The sequence below is a fragment of the Pholis gunnellus genome (assembly GCF_910591455.1).
Source record: "Pholis gunnellus genome assembly, chromosome: 9".
Classification (NCBI taxonomy): domain Eukaryota; kingdom Metazoa; phylum Chordata; class Actinopteri; order Perciformes; family Pholidae; genus Pholis; species Pholis gunnellus.
In genome coordinates this window covers 11,911,311-11,928,842 of record NC_136535.1, presented here as the reverse complement: position 1 = coordinate 11,928,842, position 17,532 = coordinate 11,911,311, and the positions used below count along the sequence as shown (strand labels likewise).

At 40.1% G+C, this 17,532-nt stretch overlaps 1 protein-coding gene across 1 annotated transcript in view; it reads right to left on the bottom strand.

Moving 5' to 3' along the window:
• The window catches only part of cadm1b (cell adhesion molecule 1b), a gene marked incomplete at both ends in the record, with an annotated part of 124,491 nt that extends 107,173 nt beyond the window's left edge, over positions 1–17,318 (bottom strand). The window contains one exon of the mRNA XM_079166008.1: positions 17,243–17,318. Coding sequence (XP_079022134.1) covers positions 17,243–17,318 — 76 coding nt within the window. The remainder of the gene's footprint in view (positions 1–17,242) is intronic.
• Positions 17,319–17,532: the final 214 nt, after the last annotated feature.

The following is a 17,532-nucleotide window of genomic DNA, read 5'->3' as shown; positions in this document are numbered from 1 at the left end:
CGCTTGTTCGATGTCTGTCTTTAACTGCAAAGTCTCTTGTTGTGGTTGTGTTTAATTTAAGGACATTAATGACAATAATAATAAAGATAAACTGCTTTTACTTCTTTTTTTATACAGCAAGCTCAAAATCATTAATTTAAACAGAAATTTGTTGAAAAATTAAATACTAAGATCTTTACGATATGATTCCACAATGAAATAAATAAAAATAAAAATAAAACTAGCCTTTGGTTTCACTTGAATTTACTGGTCCAATCATGACGTCCCCAGTTTGAGAACAGTCGATGACTTCTGTTGCATTTCATCCTTTCATCCTATCGCTCATCTCATTTCCTGTCATCTCTCTTCTGTTGACTATCAAAAAAAGACAAAAATACCCCAAAACGTGTGATCGCTCAACAATTAGGCCTTCATGCACAACGTTACCACAACAACAGGAATGGTGGCCATAGCGACACAAATAGGGTCCAGGTTGGATTTTCTTTTCCTTTAGCTTAAGTATGACCAATAGCCAATTTGCTCAGCCTGTATAGAGGTAGACAGCTGAGCTTTGGCTAAAAGACATCTGGACGAACAGCAGAGCAACTGAACATTAAAAAAAGAGCCTAAAGAAACATCCCCTAAACATAACTGGCAGCTTAAGTGACGCTTAACACAACAGCATGGAAGCGATAGCTTAATAACGGGAAACAAAAGCATCAAACGACTGCGGCTGTGGAAACGAGCGACGGCTCGCTGCCAGACTCATTGTCACTGTCTGCTGGTGGTGCGTATGCTGCAGCTCTAACAGATGATATATCATGTGAACTATCATACAGCTGGCTAGAGTGATGATGATTTAAAAGGCTTGGTGAGAGGAGACAGCTTGTCTGAAAGCCTTGTTTCACTGTGTCCGCAGTCTGATGTGATGCATCCCAGAGTCACCTTCAAATGCAGCTCCTCTTGAAGGCTTGATGGGTCTCATAAATACCAATCGTAATTGTGATCCAGCGGCAAACAAATCTACATTTTTCAGGCCGTTCTGACAAGAGTAAGGGTAAACCAAGTGGGCCTTTTGCATATCTTGTCTGCCTGATATGTCATTGTGACGGTTTAATACTCCATAATTATGTCATTGTGGATGCCTGATGGCCGAGCTGGTCCGTGTTGGCAATATACGGCCGCGGAGTGAAGAGCGCGATGTTTTCCCGCAAATTGCGTCAGCGTTGATGACATAAGAGGTGATGAATATTCAGAGGTGACCTACTCAACACAAAGAGCGATGGCCAGAGACAGAAACAAACACGCGGTTGGTTTGTCTGCTTGTGTGTCAGGGGAATTATTAAACATAATTATGCATAATCGTTGGACGAAGCATGCCACCCATCACACTATTAGTTTGTTTACTATGAATATATCCGTTCAAACTTTAGACATTGCATGTGCACGAGGTGACAGCATTTTCCTAATAATGTCACTTACACTTACACTATATTTCAGCTGACAGTTGGTTCCCCGAGGGCCCTGCCAACTGTCATTCAACACTTCGTCAGCCATGGGCTCAATGTGTCATCCGAGTAACCATGAAAGTTCCCTTTGCTGTCTCTTTATCTACCTGTGCAGCTAATCAACAAGTTAAAGAGACAACAAGTCCCTCTTTATTCTGTAGGAGTGATGTTTACTGTGTACAATGGACTAAAATACATGTGTCAAAAAAAAGCTGGTTCTGTTCGTTAACCTTCCTGCTGCTACTGACAAAGAGGCGTTTTAACAAACCTTATCTCCAAACTGCACTTTCTGCAGAACGATGACATAAAAGAGTGTGGTTGCCTTTATGCACCTTTTTTACCTCCTGTAATGTTGCCATTCGGTTTCTACTGTGAATTAATTGTCATTTCTGTCTATTCTGTAAAACATCTACTTCATATGTGTCCGTCCTGGAAGAATCCCTCCTATATGTTGCTTTGTGAAGTTTACCTTCGAGTCGAGTTCTGCATTTCAGAAAACATTTGCTGAGTTAGATGAGAAAATAAAATTGTAAAAACTACAATTAGTGTTTTTTTCCACGGCTATAGAGCCAGGAAGACTGGAAGTGAAACAGCTAGCCTGGCTCTGGCCCCAGGAAAATCTTGACGTGACATTGTATTTAAAGTGTTATACAGGATAACATGTTAAATAGTGAACTTTAGAGGTGCTGAGAGGTGCAGAGCCAGGAGAGAGATGTTTCCCCCTGTTTTCACTCTTTATGCTAAGCTAACCATCTTCCGGCTGTAGCTTCATGTTTCAGCGTGCAGAAATGAGAGTGGCATCAATCTTCTAATCAAACTCTCAACAAGAAAGCAAAATATCCAGTATGTGTATCTCGCGAAATGCTGAACTTTTTCGTTAAAAGGTAGTGTTTTTTTCTTATCCTATAACCAATTAGTAAACATGACTTGACAGAATGCTAGAGGCCAGGGAATGAACTAAATTAAATATTTTGTGTGCTTGATTTAGTCCAGTTTGATTTCCTGTAAGGATGCCAGCTGATAATGAAAACACAAGGTTGTACATGGTAAGTAAATAGCAAACATTGGTAATTGCTTCACTTATGTTATTTGTCTTTTTTTAAATAAATAAAAACAATATATTTTGATCTATAAAGCACATTAGAAGTGTGACTGACATTTAACGAACAGCTTTGACCTTAACTAAAGCACAGTAAAATGCTGCTTAATTCATTTTCTACACATGGGTCCCTCACCACACATTCCAACCTTGAGATTGGACAAAGGGGAGAAAGTGCTGCTTCCCAGCTCCCCCATACACAGATGTAGTGGAGAGCTGAGATCTGTGTAAATGAAAACGTCGCATGATACGTTCAACTGAGCTGCAACCTTGACTGAAGTCACTGAAAAGACAGCTATTGAAACGCGTCGTCTTTGTTCTCTTCAATATTCATCACATTTTACCGCCGCAACAGATGAAGGTGGACACAAGTACAGTTTTTTAAACTTTGCGGAACAACTAGAGAATTTAAACCACTACTATAATTGAATACACATCCATATATATGCAATATGAAAGCAATTACCAACTAAAGACAAGTAAGAATGTAGCCATGGCAGCTTTACCTTTATGTCCAGATTTGTACATCTTTGTTAGTCAAAGGAAATGATTAACTTAACGGTCTGCTGCATTCGCGATATCATTACAATTCTGTGGAGCAGATATTTTATACCTAGATTTAAGGTCCTTTCACAGCAAGAAACCTTGAACAACACAACCAGAATCGTAGATTTACGCTAATCAAAAAGGAACAGGAAATGAATGCAAACAAAGAATAAAGCTCACAGTTTTGAGGAAGAACAAACTTAGAAACAACTTGCAAATTAAATAACAATAACTGGAGGTGCAATATAGGTGTTTGTGAAAAGTTGACAAAATTAGATAGCTGTCGATGGACATAACATCTTTGTTGCAAGTCATTTCTGCCTTTCCCTTCAAATGCCAGATGTGTCAAGAAATGAGGGTGTTAATACAAAATCATTAAGACTTTCCTTTTGATGTCTTTGGTGAAAATGACACACTCAAAAACCAAACTCATCCCAATCTTCACTTCTTTATCAAATATATGCCAGTCATTAAAAAAAATACTCCTTATAATGAACTAAATCCTCTTATGACACGTCTACAACGGACGGAAAATACATTATCTACTGTGTTCTATTGCAAGAAACACACAGCAGAAAAGAGAGACAGGGTCAGAATGAGAGAAAAGACGCCCATGCCATATATATCACTTTTTTTGATTTTTTGTTTTTGTTCCCTGGGTTAAAACTTTCTCTATTGCTTCAACACAAGCAAGGCTGCTTTCTGATGATTCAAATAATTCCAGCCCCTCTCTTCAAATGGAACATTTTGATGGATTATGCAGTGTCAACCTTCACCGCACTGAACACATTTGAATAAATGTAGATTTGAGATTTACTGAAAGATGAGGCCAACGTGTCAAAGTGATACACAACTGCATGCAAATGCTCTGTACTTTGAAGCCGTAGCATTTCCCAAATTGTGGTGAGGAATTTTCCAAACTTCCATGCAGTATCAATAGTTTTTCCATGTTAATTTCATTATCCAGGTGGCTGTCACACACCACATATTGCATATTGTCATATTGCACTGGCATGCGGTAATGATGCTAATAGTGATTTGTCTGAGATCTACCGTATGAACAGTTTTTATTACAGACAAAGTTTTCATTTGCCATCATATCATTAGAAATTCACTGAAAAGAGCTTTAAATGTGAGGAGGTTAAGTTAAATTGGCCTGAACGCACAATATAAAAAGGCAGAGGGAAAAAAACAGCAATTTGTGCACACAGTGAGAAACAGTCAGCGCAGACCTTAGAAGATGTGACATTTGGGTACAAGTGACAAAAATGAAATCATGTACAACAACCCTATTACAAATGTATGGCATTTGACAGCCCTTAAGTCTACTGATATTTCAAGCAGAATAATCCACGTTGTGCAGGTCTAGCCTATTTATTCATGCACAGTTCTCGGTTCTCTTAGGCTTGGGAAATCAGCTTTTGCTTCAATACCGCCTTTGTCACATGCATACTTCCCTGCCCTCACTAACTACACTATCTCGCTGCCTGTTCAAGCAAAACTTTATGCTAAGTAAATCATTTACATCTCCCAAGCAGCCTATCTACATTTTCCAATAAAACCTTAAATTGATGGATGTCATCTTAGTGCTCACAGGCAATAACTCCTGCTGCTTCGAAATAACAATATGTTTTGGTTTTATGAGGTCTAGACATGCTATTCTTTTTAATGACATCCCTAGGCCAGTGCTGTTTACATTTATTGATATCTGTTTTTAGAGTAGAGCAGCTCTGTCTTCCTCAGAGGTTTCCTATACGGAGCTAAGTTTGACTTACGCTGACAGCACAAAACCTTTCATTTGGCGAGTTAGGACCACATGAGGCCGTGAAACATATTCTGCTCATATATTTCTCTGAGATGCGTTTTTTCTAAGATGAAAGACATTTCGACTGTAATTGGGAGTTCGTAAAAGACAAAAGTGAACCACTTTACAGCATTGTTTTATTAGTTTTATTGAAGGTGGCAAGTAACATCCACGTGTTTACAAATTCCAAGTTAAGAGCATCATATTTATATATCCTTTTAAACTTCAATAGGCATAGACATGAGGTGAATCAATTGTATTGGGTGAATGCTAATAAACACAAAAACCTAAAATCTAAGTGTAAATACATTTAAATCGAATCAGCCACGCCACAGTTTAAGCTGGAAACCACTGTGTTGGTGTTTCCGCACCATAACGCTCTTAAATGCCCTGAAGACAAATTATCCTAATCAGCTTCGTGCTAGTTGGAACAGTTCTGGTTATTTCACAGGAGCGATTTGTATTTTGGGTATAGGGTTCAGTTAGAAAAAGGTGATATTTGCATGCACTCATCAGGATTTAGCAACATTTGAATCAAAACCACTCTGACGGCAGGCCTGTGGTCCAGGAAACAGGGGGGAATTACGGACGGGAGCTATTATCATACATTATCAGTGAGAGTGTTAGAAGCTACAAACAATAAGAGCCAATCACATCATCTCTCTTAAAAGCAAAGCTCTCTGCAACATGATGTACAGTTTGGTAACGTGTGGGGAGTTCGCAGGAGTTTCTCCCAAGAGGAAACTTGCCCAGGAAGTAGAGGAGTTGCAAGGACAAAACATAAAGCAAACTTTAATTTGAAAGGCAGAAGGTCCTTCTAAGCCATGATGCACACATTAATTAACCAGATTTGCAGTTTTAAATAACATCGTACGTTAAATAACAATAATAATAAACACTAAATGTTGTCCATCTTTTGCAGTTTCTCTTTCCATTTTTTACTTTACGTATTAATAAAGAGCATTCTGTTAGATTTGGTTGAAAAGTAACTGCAGCTAAACTGGGAATTAGTTTATGGCTGCATAAACTGACAATTCCAGTAATTATCCTGTTTACAACTCACGATAATTATACTGTTTATGATCTGCTGCGCCTCAAGGAAATAAGAGTGCAAAGTTGTGCTCTGTGGCCTGCACTCGCATGAAACTAGAGCTCTCCGACTTCACACAAGTAAAGAGCGGTGAGATTCATGCAAATACTCTACTTCCATTAAATGGACTGACAGCTCTCAAAAGGTAAGGAGCTCTTTTTGTGTAAACACTGAAGCTTGCAAAAAAAAAATCCATACCACAAGACGGACAGAGCAAATTTCAGTCTAGTGCATAAATGTCCAATGCTGTGCTGCTGTGTACATACATTTCACCAGTTACTGTCTATACACTCCCCTTGCCCTAACTGCAGCTGCATCATTATTGTGCTGCAACATCAAGGCACATTAAAAGAAGTGAAAGAAGTGAAACTGTAGCTCTGTGCTAATGAGTGCTGGCATGTGTTCTGCCTCGGAGGATAGCAGCAAACCAATAGAAACAGTTTTAGAGAGCAGACTTTCCAATGACCAATTAAATTTATGAGAGCATCATGGACTGTCAAAGCTAAAGGAGACCTGATTGTAGAAAAGAGCGTGGAGCACTAAAAGTACCGTGAGGAATGGTTGTTGGTTGGTTGTTCCTTTAGCTTGTGTGCACACTAAAGCATGGATTTGGCCTTGTAAGCTGCAACGCCGTCCACAATGACAAAGGTCCGTCTTGCACAAGAGCTGTCCGTACATACGAGTGTACCCGAGTGTAAGGAGGGGCCACTTTGTTATTCCGTCGGTGAGCTCTCTTATTTACTATATTCTAAGGAGTTTGTCATGAAAGGCTGCTGTAGCTTCTCTGTCATATACAAATATATAAATTGACAAAAAAAGAGTGGATATATATGTGAACAGAAACACATGCTAAACAACAAGTACTAAACCCCTTATACTTTCAAGAAGTTTAGAAATAAGTGATTTTTTTGGGGGGGATAAATGCATGTCATATTTGGTCATCAGCTGTAACAATAATCAAATATTGAACATGGAGTTGGAAAGCATTTATGTTTTGCCTGTTGAAAGAACAGTAACTAACATTTAGGGGGATCTATACATTGACTATAATAAGGATATAAGGGTAAAATACCTGAAAACAACAATCTCTGTGTTTTTTTTAAAGTTACAAGTTACAATTAGCCACCGTGTTTCTATGTTTCTACAGTAAACCTTCAAACCAAACACTGCCTTGAGATAGGGCCATTCACGTTTTCAGGTTTTTTCACTGGGCATACTGGAGAAGTTTCAGTTGGTTGAAATATGCAACCTTATCCTAAAGCCTACACACCGCGCCATGTCAATATTTTTTAAAGTCAATAAAAAAGGAAGATCATTTGTCAACATTTTAAGTTTTCTAGTGTCAATGGGTGTGGCCTCTCACAAAAGAAACTTCAGAGCAGACTCAAAAATAGTACACTTTTGAGTATATTTATACATGCAAATATAACTGCTCTGCTTTTTTTTTCCTGACGCTGGTGGAACAAAGAATAAGGGACAGATGAAAGAATTAACTTTGAGTGAAAATCTGACAAGTGGAATCGGCTTATCTTGACAAATGAATAGCATTAATGAAGGTCTGCCACATCCATCTATAAGAAGCAGGCTACTTTCAGCAGTACCACTAGTTTGTACAATATAAGTTGTACAAGACTTTTAATAAGAAAGTTATAAGGTGCTGCAAAGACAAAGAACCAAGAGGAAACAAACATCAGCACATAATGATAAATAAAAAAAACATTGCACTGTTGACTCCATTAAAGCCCACAGCTCATTAAAGGAGACTCAACACCCCTGTTAGACCCCATTGGGAAAACAGGAGAGAGAAATAAAATATACATCAATTCCAGCCAAGCGGGAGCAAAAACAAAACGTATATACAAATGTATTAGTAAATATAGTGGAGTAAAAAGTACATTTCCCCTCTGAAATGCAGCAGAGTAGAAGTATAAAGTGGCAGAGAATAAAAACACTCAAGTACACGTATGTCATAATTGTACTTAAGTGCAGTACTTGAGTAAATGTACCGTAAATGTTTACAGTGTGAAATGGCAACACTGCTCTCCTGTCTATCCTCTGTTCTTAAACACTTGCCACAACGGGAACACAGGGGGACTGACTCATTCACGACATTTTGCTGCTGGTTACTGGTGTGTATCCTCTTTTCTTACAGTATGTGTCACCTGCCTCTTTGCAGTGCACTGCAGGCCTAATGACACACTAGGCTGCTGGGATCTGCCTATGGAGAGACAACTGCAGTGCTATGACTTCTTCTTTGTTATTGTTTGGCTACCTATGTCAATCTTTTCTTAGAGCGTGGATGCAGCATTGGAGCTGCTACAGTGTCAAGGATTTAAACGGCCTCATTATTATAAACCATGTTTAAAAAATGACATCTATAACTCAAGCTCCTCTAATCGAGCATATGAAGATGTATTGTACCTCAAACACAAAAATATGGACCTAAACCGTATGGATCGAATATTAAAATTGTACCAAAGACAACACAATTCTGCAGGTGTTTTACATCAAGATATATGGAATCTTTGACTGTTTCTCAAGTCAGAAATACACACTAATTTAAATCAGGTCTTGTGGTGTTTTTCAACTGGAAAAGTGAATATAAAACAGTCATTATTCACATTAAAAACAGACATTTTTGAGGGTTGATGGACTCTATTCTCCCATAATGTAATTCTCTAACGATAATAAAACCTTGTGAAAAGGCTAATATTACATTACATTATATTACAGTCATTTAGCAGATGCTTTTATCCAAAGCGAATTACAATAAGTGTATTCAACATCGGTTTTCAAGAGAACTACTAGTCACCAGAAGTCATAAGTGCATCTCCTTTTTTAAACAAGCATCTAAGAGCATAAACCAGAGCAAAAGTACAGTGCAGAAACAAATGAATACAAATACAATAAGTGCCACAAACTAACACGAACACAATAAGTGCTGAGTGGAAGGCTCAGGGTAGCACTTCTTGAAGAGGTGAGTTTTCAGCCTGCGCCGAAAGATGGGCAGCGACTCCGCTGTCCTGACGTCAGTGGGGAGTTCATTCCACCATTGTGGGGCCAGGACAGAAAGAAAAAAAAAGCTGTGACCGGGTCGATCGGCCTCAGGGACCTCTGAGCGACGGAGCAACCAATCGCCCCGAGGCAGCAGAGCGGAGTGGCCGGGCGGGGGTGCAGGGCTTGACCATTGCCAATAATAATCAACAAAAGACAGAGTGGCATCATTGAATCATTTTATCATTTCCTGTTAGTGTAAAACCGTTATGTTTGTTCATTTCTTGTATACTAACTGAAAATGTAATAAACATTGTAGCACAGTTAGTGGTAGTATGGAACTGGGATGAAACAATAATGTTATCATCTCCAATGTGCGGGCAATCGTACATACAGCCGCCTACAAAAGCCAAAACGTCGGCTTTGATGGCAACAAGAAGACGAAAACACAGAGAACGTGTGGGTCTGTGTGCTCTGGAGGTGCCTTTTATCAATAAATGTGACGAGTTAAATCAAAATGTTCAGTTATGCTAAGCATAAGACAAAGATTTGATTTAGAGATAGAGGGGCGGCTGTGCAGTGAGCTCAACATCTGAACCGCAGGCCAGTTGATCGTTTGGCAGCTTTACTTTCCTTGTTAGCTACAGACAGACTGCTATTCGGGAGCCAGTGGATCAAGCCCATATTTCCTTTCAAATACATTTACCTGTCATCTCAGATGTAAACAATGTGACTTTGAGTTTCCCTGTTCCATTAGCTCTATTGCCTCCCATGTCTCTTCGCAGTGCAATGACTCAAGTATGAGAAATAATCGATGGGCTTCTGGTTTGGGTGAATGAGTCTTAGTGCTTGGTTTGCACAGTCTTGATCAGCCTGACAATGATAGATTATAGTGCTGTATCGGAGAGTAATTAAGATGGGTCTATCGTCACGCTGATAACTCAAGAGCATGATGCCCCCAAAGGCATGCAGCAGACAACAGCTCTCTTCTGTGTAAACATCGGCATCGAAATGTTCTTAGGGTGCACCTTGAAAGGAAATGTTCAAAGTCCTGCATTGACTGGAATTTTTTCTAAAACCATACTGAATTCCATATCAGTTCATTTCAAGTCAGCACACAAACATCACAAGTGGTAGTGCTGAAGTGATTAGTTGATTAATCGATTCGTCAAACAGTAAACATTCTCTGGTTACAGCTTCTCAACTGTGATGATTTGCAGCTTTTTGTTTTGTTTTTGTGTTTTATATTCTGTAAATCTCTTTGGGTTGGTTCATATCTTTGGGTTTTGGACTGCTGGTTGGACATTTTTGTGACATTTAAGTATTCAGACTGCTTGATAAAGTAGCATTTCATTAAAAAATAGAACATATTTCAAGGCTATTGATTTCATTTCTTTAATTCTTAATTTTCTTTAGAGTATTTAATGTTGTTTCTTTCAGACTTGTTTGTTCTTTACAGCTGGCATCCCCGAGTGTATTCTTCAAATACAATTAGAGGAACATAAGGGTGCAACGGAGGCACTGCTGAAAAGAAACATAGAAAGTTGGAAGGACCGGGCTATTCTAATGTTGTCCCCAAGTCTAGCTACATCCTGCTGTGTAAGGGAATAATATTTCATTCACTCTGCATAAATGAATTTGAAAACGGCACTTCAACAAGAAAGGGAGGGGCTGATTCTATGGGATGCTGTTTAGAAAGTAGGGTATCTGTCCCAGTATCTCATTGTATAAAAGCATTGTATTTCTTACATTTATACTCCAATCTCAGAGTAAAGCATGGCACCAGCAGCACATTGTTTTAATGCAAGTTTTATTGATTAGTGTTCTGTTGGCACTGACTTGTACGTAGTACTTTTGATTTTCTCCAGCGACGTTGCATTGCTTCCACCTGCGTGCCGCTGCTTACAGAGGACTCTGGCTACACAGTGGTTATTTTATCAGGCTCAGATCTGCCCAAACAAGCCCAGAGAGGAGACAGAAAGGTGCTGCTCCTCTGCTGTTGTCCGAGAGGCAAGGTGCAGCAACTGAGCTCTGCCAGATGGAGAAAAGCTCTCGCCTTCAGATTTGGAATAAAAGTGAATGGCCTGCCATCAATCCACAGGGGACACCGTATGGGACGGGTCCAATGGGGTTCGTGGGCCGACCAACTCCCAAACTCAATCTCTATAAATGTCCATGTTTCATTCCAATTCAAGCAGTGGATTAGTGGGAGCTCAATGACTGAATTTATTGATTAGAGATTCAGTCTTCTCTCTCAGAAAAAAAGAGTCCTTTCTCCTGCACATTGATCAGTAGTTATTTAGTCTTAATGCTGTGACTTCTGGTCTGAGACTCAGCCACTCTCGGGGCTCTCTTTCTGCTGAATTCCTCTTTTGTTGTGACTGATCGAAACACAGTAGTTTCTTAAGAATATTATCTGTTTTGCGTGGTCCATAATATGTTACAGAAACAAGGCAATACTAAGTTAAAGATTAAATCACTGTCTGGACCAGAGTAAGAAAGTATGCTTTGCCTATTTTTAGGTTGTAATTGTTGTTCCCCTTTAGGCCCAAACAAAGGCTCTGATGAAATATATGATCTAATGTTTGTGAGAATCAGATCATTGGCGTCTCAGATATCATCTGACACATTGATGAGTGAAAAAATTATGTAAGGCTCCCCTTTGGGGTCTGAAAAGGGCAAAAAAATGAAATACTTTAGTGAAGCAGTACACGGAAAATATTGTATGTGAAGCTATTCAAAAAAGAAAAAAATTTCAAATTTGCATCAAATGACGTGCCGATGTTTTGCTGCAATGTTTACCAAGTTAGTTTAGCTTGTTAGCATGCTAATATTTGCTAATTAGCACTTAACTAAAGTACAGCCGAGGTTGATGGGAATGGGACTTGTCTTTTGATACATATACATACAGTATATATTTGGTCAGAAACCAAAGTATTAAAATTGAGGGAATCACCAAAGTTATTTCAATTTATCCTGATGGGACCATGAACATGTGGACCAAATTTCCTTGCAATCCATCCGATAATTGTCGACACACGTCACTAAAGACCAAACATTATAACCGCATGGTGGCGCTAGAGGAGACGTCAAAGAATCACCAACGTCATGACAGTTTATCCTATTTGCACTTTTAAGGAGTGGCTCAGTTAAATCATAATATGGCAAGGACTCAATCCAGCACTGACTGCATTTAGTAAATTCAGCATTTAACAGCAGATGGATTCTCCCTGCAGTCCCTGAACAACTTTATTTCAAAATTATTTGGCAATACAGCACACTGTAGTTAAATTTAGGGAAGGTTTAAAGGTATCAAAGTTTGAATCTCATCCAGCCTTCATAAAAACTCAATTACTGGCATCTGCCATGAGACAGCTGAATGGTCAGATCACTTCTAGCCATTTTTAAGAATCGTCGTATTACTGAACTGGATTCTTGTTTATTACAATTGATATATGAATTACATTGCAGGTTTACGGAGGATATCTGCCTAACGAATATACTGTGCTTTGACTGCTCCACAGCCTTAATGGTGGCTTGTAATTGCTCCATCACCCATACTAATGTGCACTCTGTGCCCCATTCAAAACAAAAACATTGCATTTCCTTTTTTTCCCATTGTGGACCTGATTGTCACCGTCTGAGCATTGCAGCCAATAGAGTGAGGTCTCTCAGATCCAGGGAACAGAGAAAACAATGTCATATTCATAAGCAGAGACATCAGCTCTCCTCCTCATTACCACAGCACAGTCGTGAATGGAAGCTTCTGTCCTCACAATCATGAAAGGACCTGTCATCTGTCTGTTTCTCCTAATTGACTGTTTACTACATTTCGACACAGACAGACAGACATACAGACAGACAGAGACATTTTTCATCGTCCTCAGTTTGTCATTCAGTTTGACACCGCAGTACAAATCCCTTAGATAGAAATGTCCCAAGTTTCTACTTACTACATGACTCAAAGTGATAGCATGTCTACAGCACCACTCCTGCGACCTTGACAGAACAACCTCATACAGTTTTTACTTGAAGGTCCCACTATTAAGCAAGTGAAGAAAAAAAAACGTACTCAGCACCCAAGGTGATGTTTTGGACCTTAGAGATTGGACTCTTTCAGATACTGAAAAGAATCATAGATAGAAAGAATTTTATTTATTTATTTTCATCCGCTAACATGGACCTCTATAACCAAGTTGTTTCTATATAAACTGACTGACTTGCTCCAACCTCTGACTTGGAAGAACGAATACTAAAGAGAAATCTGCCTATTCACTTGGAGTTGCAAGGACCTTCTAGGCCCCAAAACAATTTTTAAAAAAGCGTTCTCAAAAGAAAGCGTGAAGTTCGATCGTGGACGCACATTCCCACTCTTGCCATGCTCAGGCGAGGTGGTAATGGTTTAAAAACACTCCAATTGTAGACGAGAACTTCACAAATACACAGCAGAGACGGTCAAAGCAGATACAGCAAGTAAACATCCTGAAGGTGTGATGTGCTTTAACCAACATGACTTACTTTGTTACATGTGATACCAGTGGCTTAATTCCTTACATGCATTAGCTGCCAATTCTCTCCCATCCCCTCCCTTTCCAACAGTAAGATTAGCTGCCACCGCATAAAGTAGTGCCATGCATTATCTAGCAATTAGAGTGAAGCTTATTAAGCAGAGTTTAATGCAAATTTAATGAGCAATAAATTCAATTTCTTTAAATAGAAGAGTTTATTATTGTTACAAATGATGTACTGTGGTGATCTCGAACGTACCGGCGATGAAATACTTCACAAGAGGGCACATATCAATGGGCCATTAAGTGCGGTATTAAATTTATACTGAAACATGGCACTGTACTGTAAGTGCTATTTTATACGGATAGTGGAGAGAAGGCCACTTCAGTTTGCTACAGAGATAGCACTGAGGTTCTGCGTGTGGTTCTGAGTACATCTCAGTAGTAGGTAGCAGGTATTACTTAATTAATCAATTTGTCTTTGGACAGAATATTGCCAAACTTTCTCTGGTTTCAGCCTCTTCATTTGTGAGGGTCTGCTGTTTTTCTTTATCTCATGTGAGTTTAGACGAAACAAGCGATGTGTTGGCGTCACCACGGCTTTGGGGAGTTTTTCTTAATATTATTTTTTGATTATATTTAGATCAGCTGATCAATCAATGAGTCACGAAAGTAATCTGCAGATTTATCCATAATGAAAAGAATCGTTAGTTACGGTCCTGGTAGTACTGTAAGTACATTTACTAAAGTGCTGTATTTAAGCACAGTACTTGCACTTGAATGTATTATTTTTTTACTTCATTACATTTGAGAGGCAAATAGCTGGTGTGTATTTACTTCATTACATTATTTGATGACTGCAGTTACATTGCAGAATTAATGATTTAATTTTAAACACAAAACTAATGAGGGCCTGATAACAGAATGTTGCATTCTGATGCATTTCATTTCATTTCATTTAATTCAGCCCAAACTTGAACACCTATAACATGAACATGCTGCTTCCACATACTGATAAGGCATCAGTAAAAAAGAATGCAGTAAGATATTATACTTTATAACACTCAGAGGGGAAATGTTTCTGCGTAATGGTACTTTATTTTGCTGTTTTTTTTCATAACATTTTAAATGCAGGACTTGAATGAAGTATTTAACACTGTTGCAATTCTACTTCTACTTAATAAATGAAGGATCTGAACCCTTGTACTACCACTGGCCCTAGATTGTCTTATATTCAGGACTCAACAGAAGTATGAACATACAGGTGTGAATGTTCTTACCGGGGGCCGCACTATGCACCACTGACAAGTACATGTGAAAAACACAGGCAGATCAACACTCGTATGATAACTGGGGAAATAAAAAATAAAAACACCAGAACACACTCGCTGTAAGCAAACACAAACTGAGGGCAGAGCAGCACACTGCTAGCCGATTTCCGCAGTATCCTTTTCAAAGCCAAACCCCACCATAAGCAGCAAGAGACGGACATCCTCAATTACTCACCCTGTCACGTGCCAACTGGCAGACCAAGAGCACCGTAACAACTGTATGTTTCCTTTTGTTTCTCTGAGATCCCGTCCTTCAGCGGTGCCTTGAGGCTTCATGACAGCTCGTATTGATCCACTTCGCCATCACTCAGCTCTGACGAATGACTTGAAGCTGGCAATAAGTGGGATTATGCAACCTTCTGAAATTAGTCCATCTGATATGCTACAGCAGGCCGAGCCCCAGGAGACGCAGGGAGAGAAAATACTGCTTAACAGATTGTTTGTTCAAATGCAAAGTGTCAGCATTTCATAACAGGGTGCCCAGCGCAGGCAGCTCTTTAGCTCTATTGTTCCCTGTGTGTGAACAACTTTCTCTTATGACGGTCAGGGTCAGCTATCTTTCTTTAACCCACCCTATTTCCTTGGTGTCTTTATAACAAACTGAACACCTATTGTGACAGGCAGCATCCAGTTAGTGGGGCAGTTCACCTCTCGCCAGATATGGAGACAAAGTTCAAATCCTTTGATTGTGGATTATTAACAAAGACAAATGGGAGGGCTGTCATAAAGCAGACCTTCAGCACTTCAGAAAGCAACAGCTTGGGGCTTTTTTCCCACTCGCAGCAGCTGGCACAGAGACAATCAAACAAATAAAATGCCTGATGTCAGATCAGACTTTCTCTGGCTTGCATGGGGACTTTACCTGAACTAAGAGGCCGCATCAGTTTCCTGCTGCTGCAAGCCTCGGTGTATTGAGCTCGAGGTTACTGCTCATTCACGATGCATTATTTTGTTTGACTGAGAGGTTGATTAACTTAATGTGAAAAGGATACTCGAGACAATGCTGTAAATATCATTCAACACAGACCATAATAAATCCGCCAATTTTAAAATGAAAGCATTGCAGTGAGCTGTGAAAAAAATAAAAAATAATAAATCCCACTGTAAAAAAAGTAAAAAAGTCCTTTACTTAGTAGCCTAAACTCAATTTGGGAGCAGGTTTCTAATCTCACACCACACACACGCAGACACACAAAGAGGCTTTGTTGAGTTTTTGCAGACCTGTTGGTGTGTGATGCAGATGTCAATATGTGTAGCCACTAATGGCACTATCAGAAACAGAAATTAAATAAATAAGAAGTCGCACAAGTAGACTTCCAAGTGTAAACCTGTCATCGCAACTGTTGCTTGCCATTTTAACAACCCGGGATTGACGACACAACATGTCCATCCCACCGCTGGGAGGCATTTAAAGCGGCTGCAAGCTGACATTTTAACCGCTTTACATGCGTCAGTATTGTCATACGTTTTCCAGGAACAAAAAAAAAAAAATCACTGACGCATGCGACTCTGATGCAGCCGCGGTGGAATAACGGGGGAGACGATCGGACTGTGGGGCTCCAATGGTTTGCACAGTTAGGCACCCCTGGTTCATCCAGTTTCACACTGTAAAAAAAAAAAGGGGGGGGGGGGGGGGGGACAAAGCCACAACAAGCGACATGGCAGATTTACATCTCCAGCCTCAATGACAGGAGGAGAAGTGAAGACTGCGGACTGGAACACACACTGGCATCCGAGGCTGCAGTTGTGCGGCCAGAGGACACTGCGAGACTAAAGCTGCAATGCGTGTTTTTTCCTCCAAAGCGCACCTGAAGCGCAGACTTGGGAGATTTGTAGACCGTGGATGAGTTGGGACTGTGGGGGTTTATGCGGTACGAACAAAACGGTACAAGTGCGATGAAGCCGTGTTCTCTCGTGAACGGAGAACCGGTCGTCTTTCATGATGAAATGAGCCACGTTTCACTATGCATTGCCTTCAACTTGCCCCGTGGGTCTGAATACTGTACGACCATTTCACCCGATCGTCGCTGCTGATACTTTCTCACCGCCGATGCAATTGTGCGGCACTAACACTACTTTTTGTAGCACTCCTCTGTAGCTACAACACAGGACAACACCCTTCCAATCAGCGCTCAAATTACGAGATAAGTAGCCCAACAGTCACGAGAAACAGCGTGGATGTTTTGGAGTCGACAGCGGTATCGCAGTCAATAGAAAGTGATGCTGAGATTCGTGGTGGAAGCTTGTGCGCATCTAGCGCGCAAACGCACCACAACTTCTCCCCGGTGCTCCTCTTGCTTTCGCTGCGTGAAGCGGGCAATTCTGCATCACGGACACACACACACACACACACACACAAACGCGCGAGAAACCAAAAACTTACCTTTCGGAAGAAACGCCGCTGAAATCACGAAAACTGAGAGAGAAATAGCGAGAGATCCGCTCCCCGTGATCGCCATGTTGGACACCTGCTTGAGACTGGCGGCGCTAAATCACCTAGAGACGGCCATGGGATGAAAATGTAGACACATGAGAGGCGGAGGGAGGGCTCAAGCAGGGAGCCTGCTATCATACTGGGCTGCATTATGTTGCGATGACATCTATGCCTATAAAATAATGTAGGAATATTACAGTGATATCTTAAATAATGTCAAAGCAGTGATACTGTCCTTA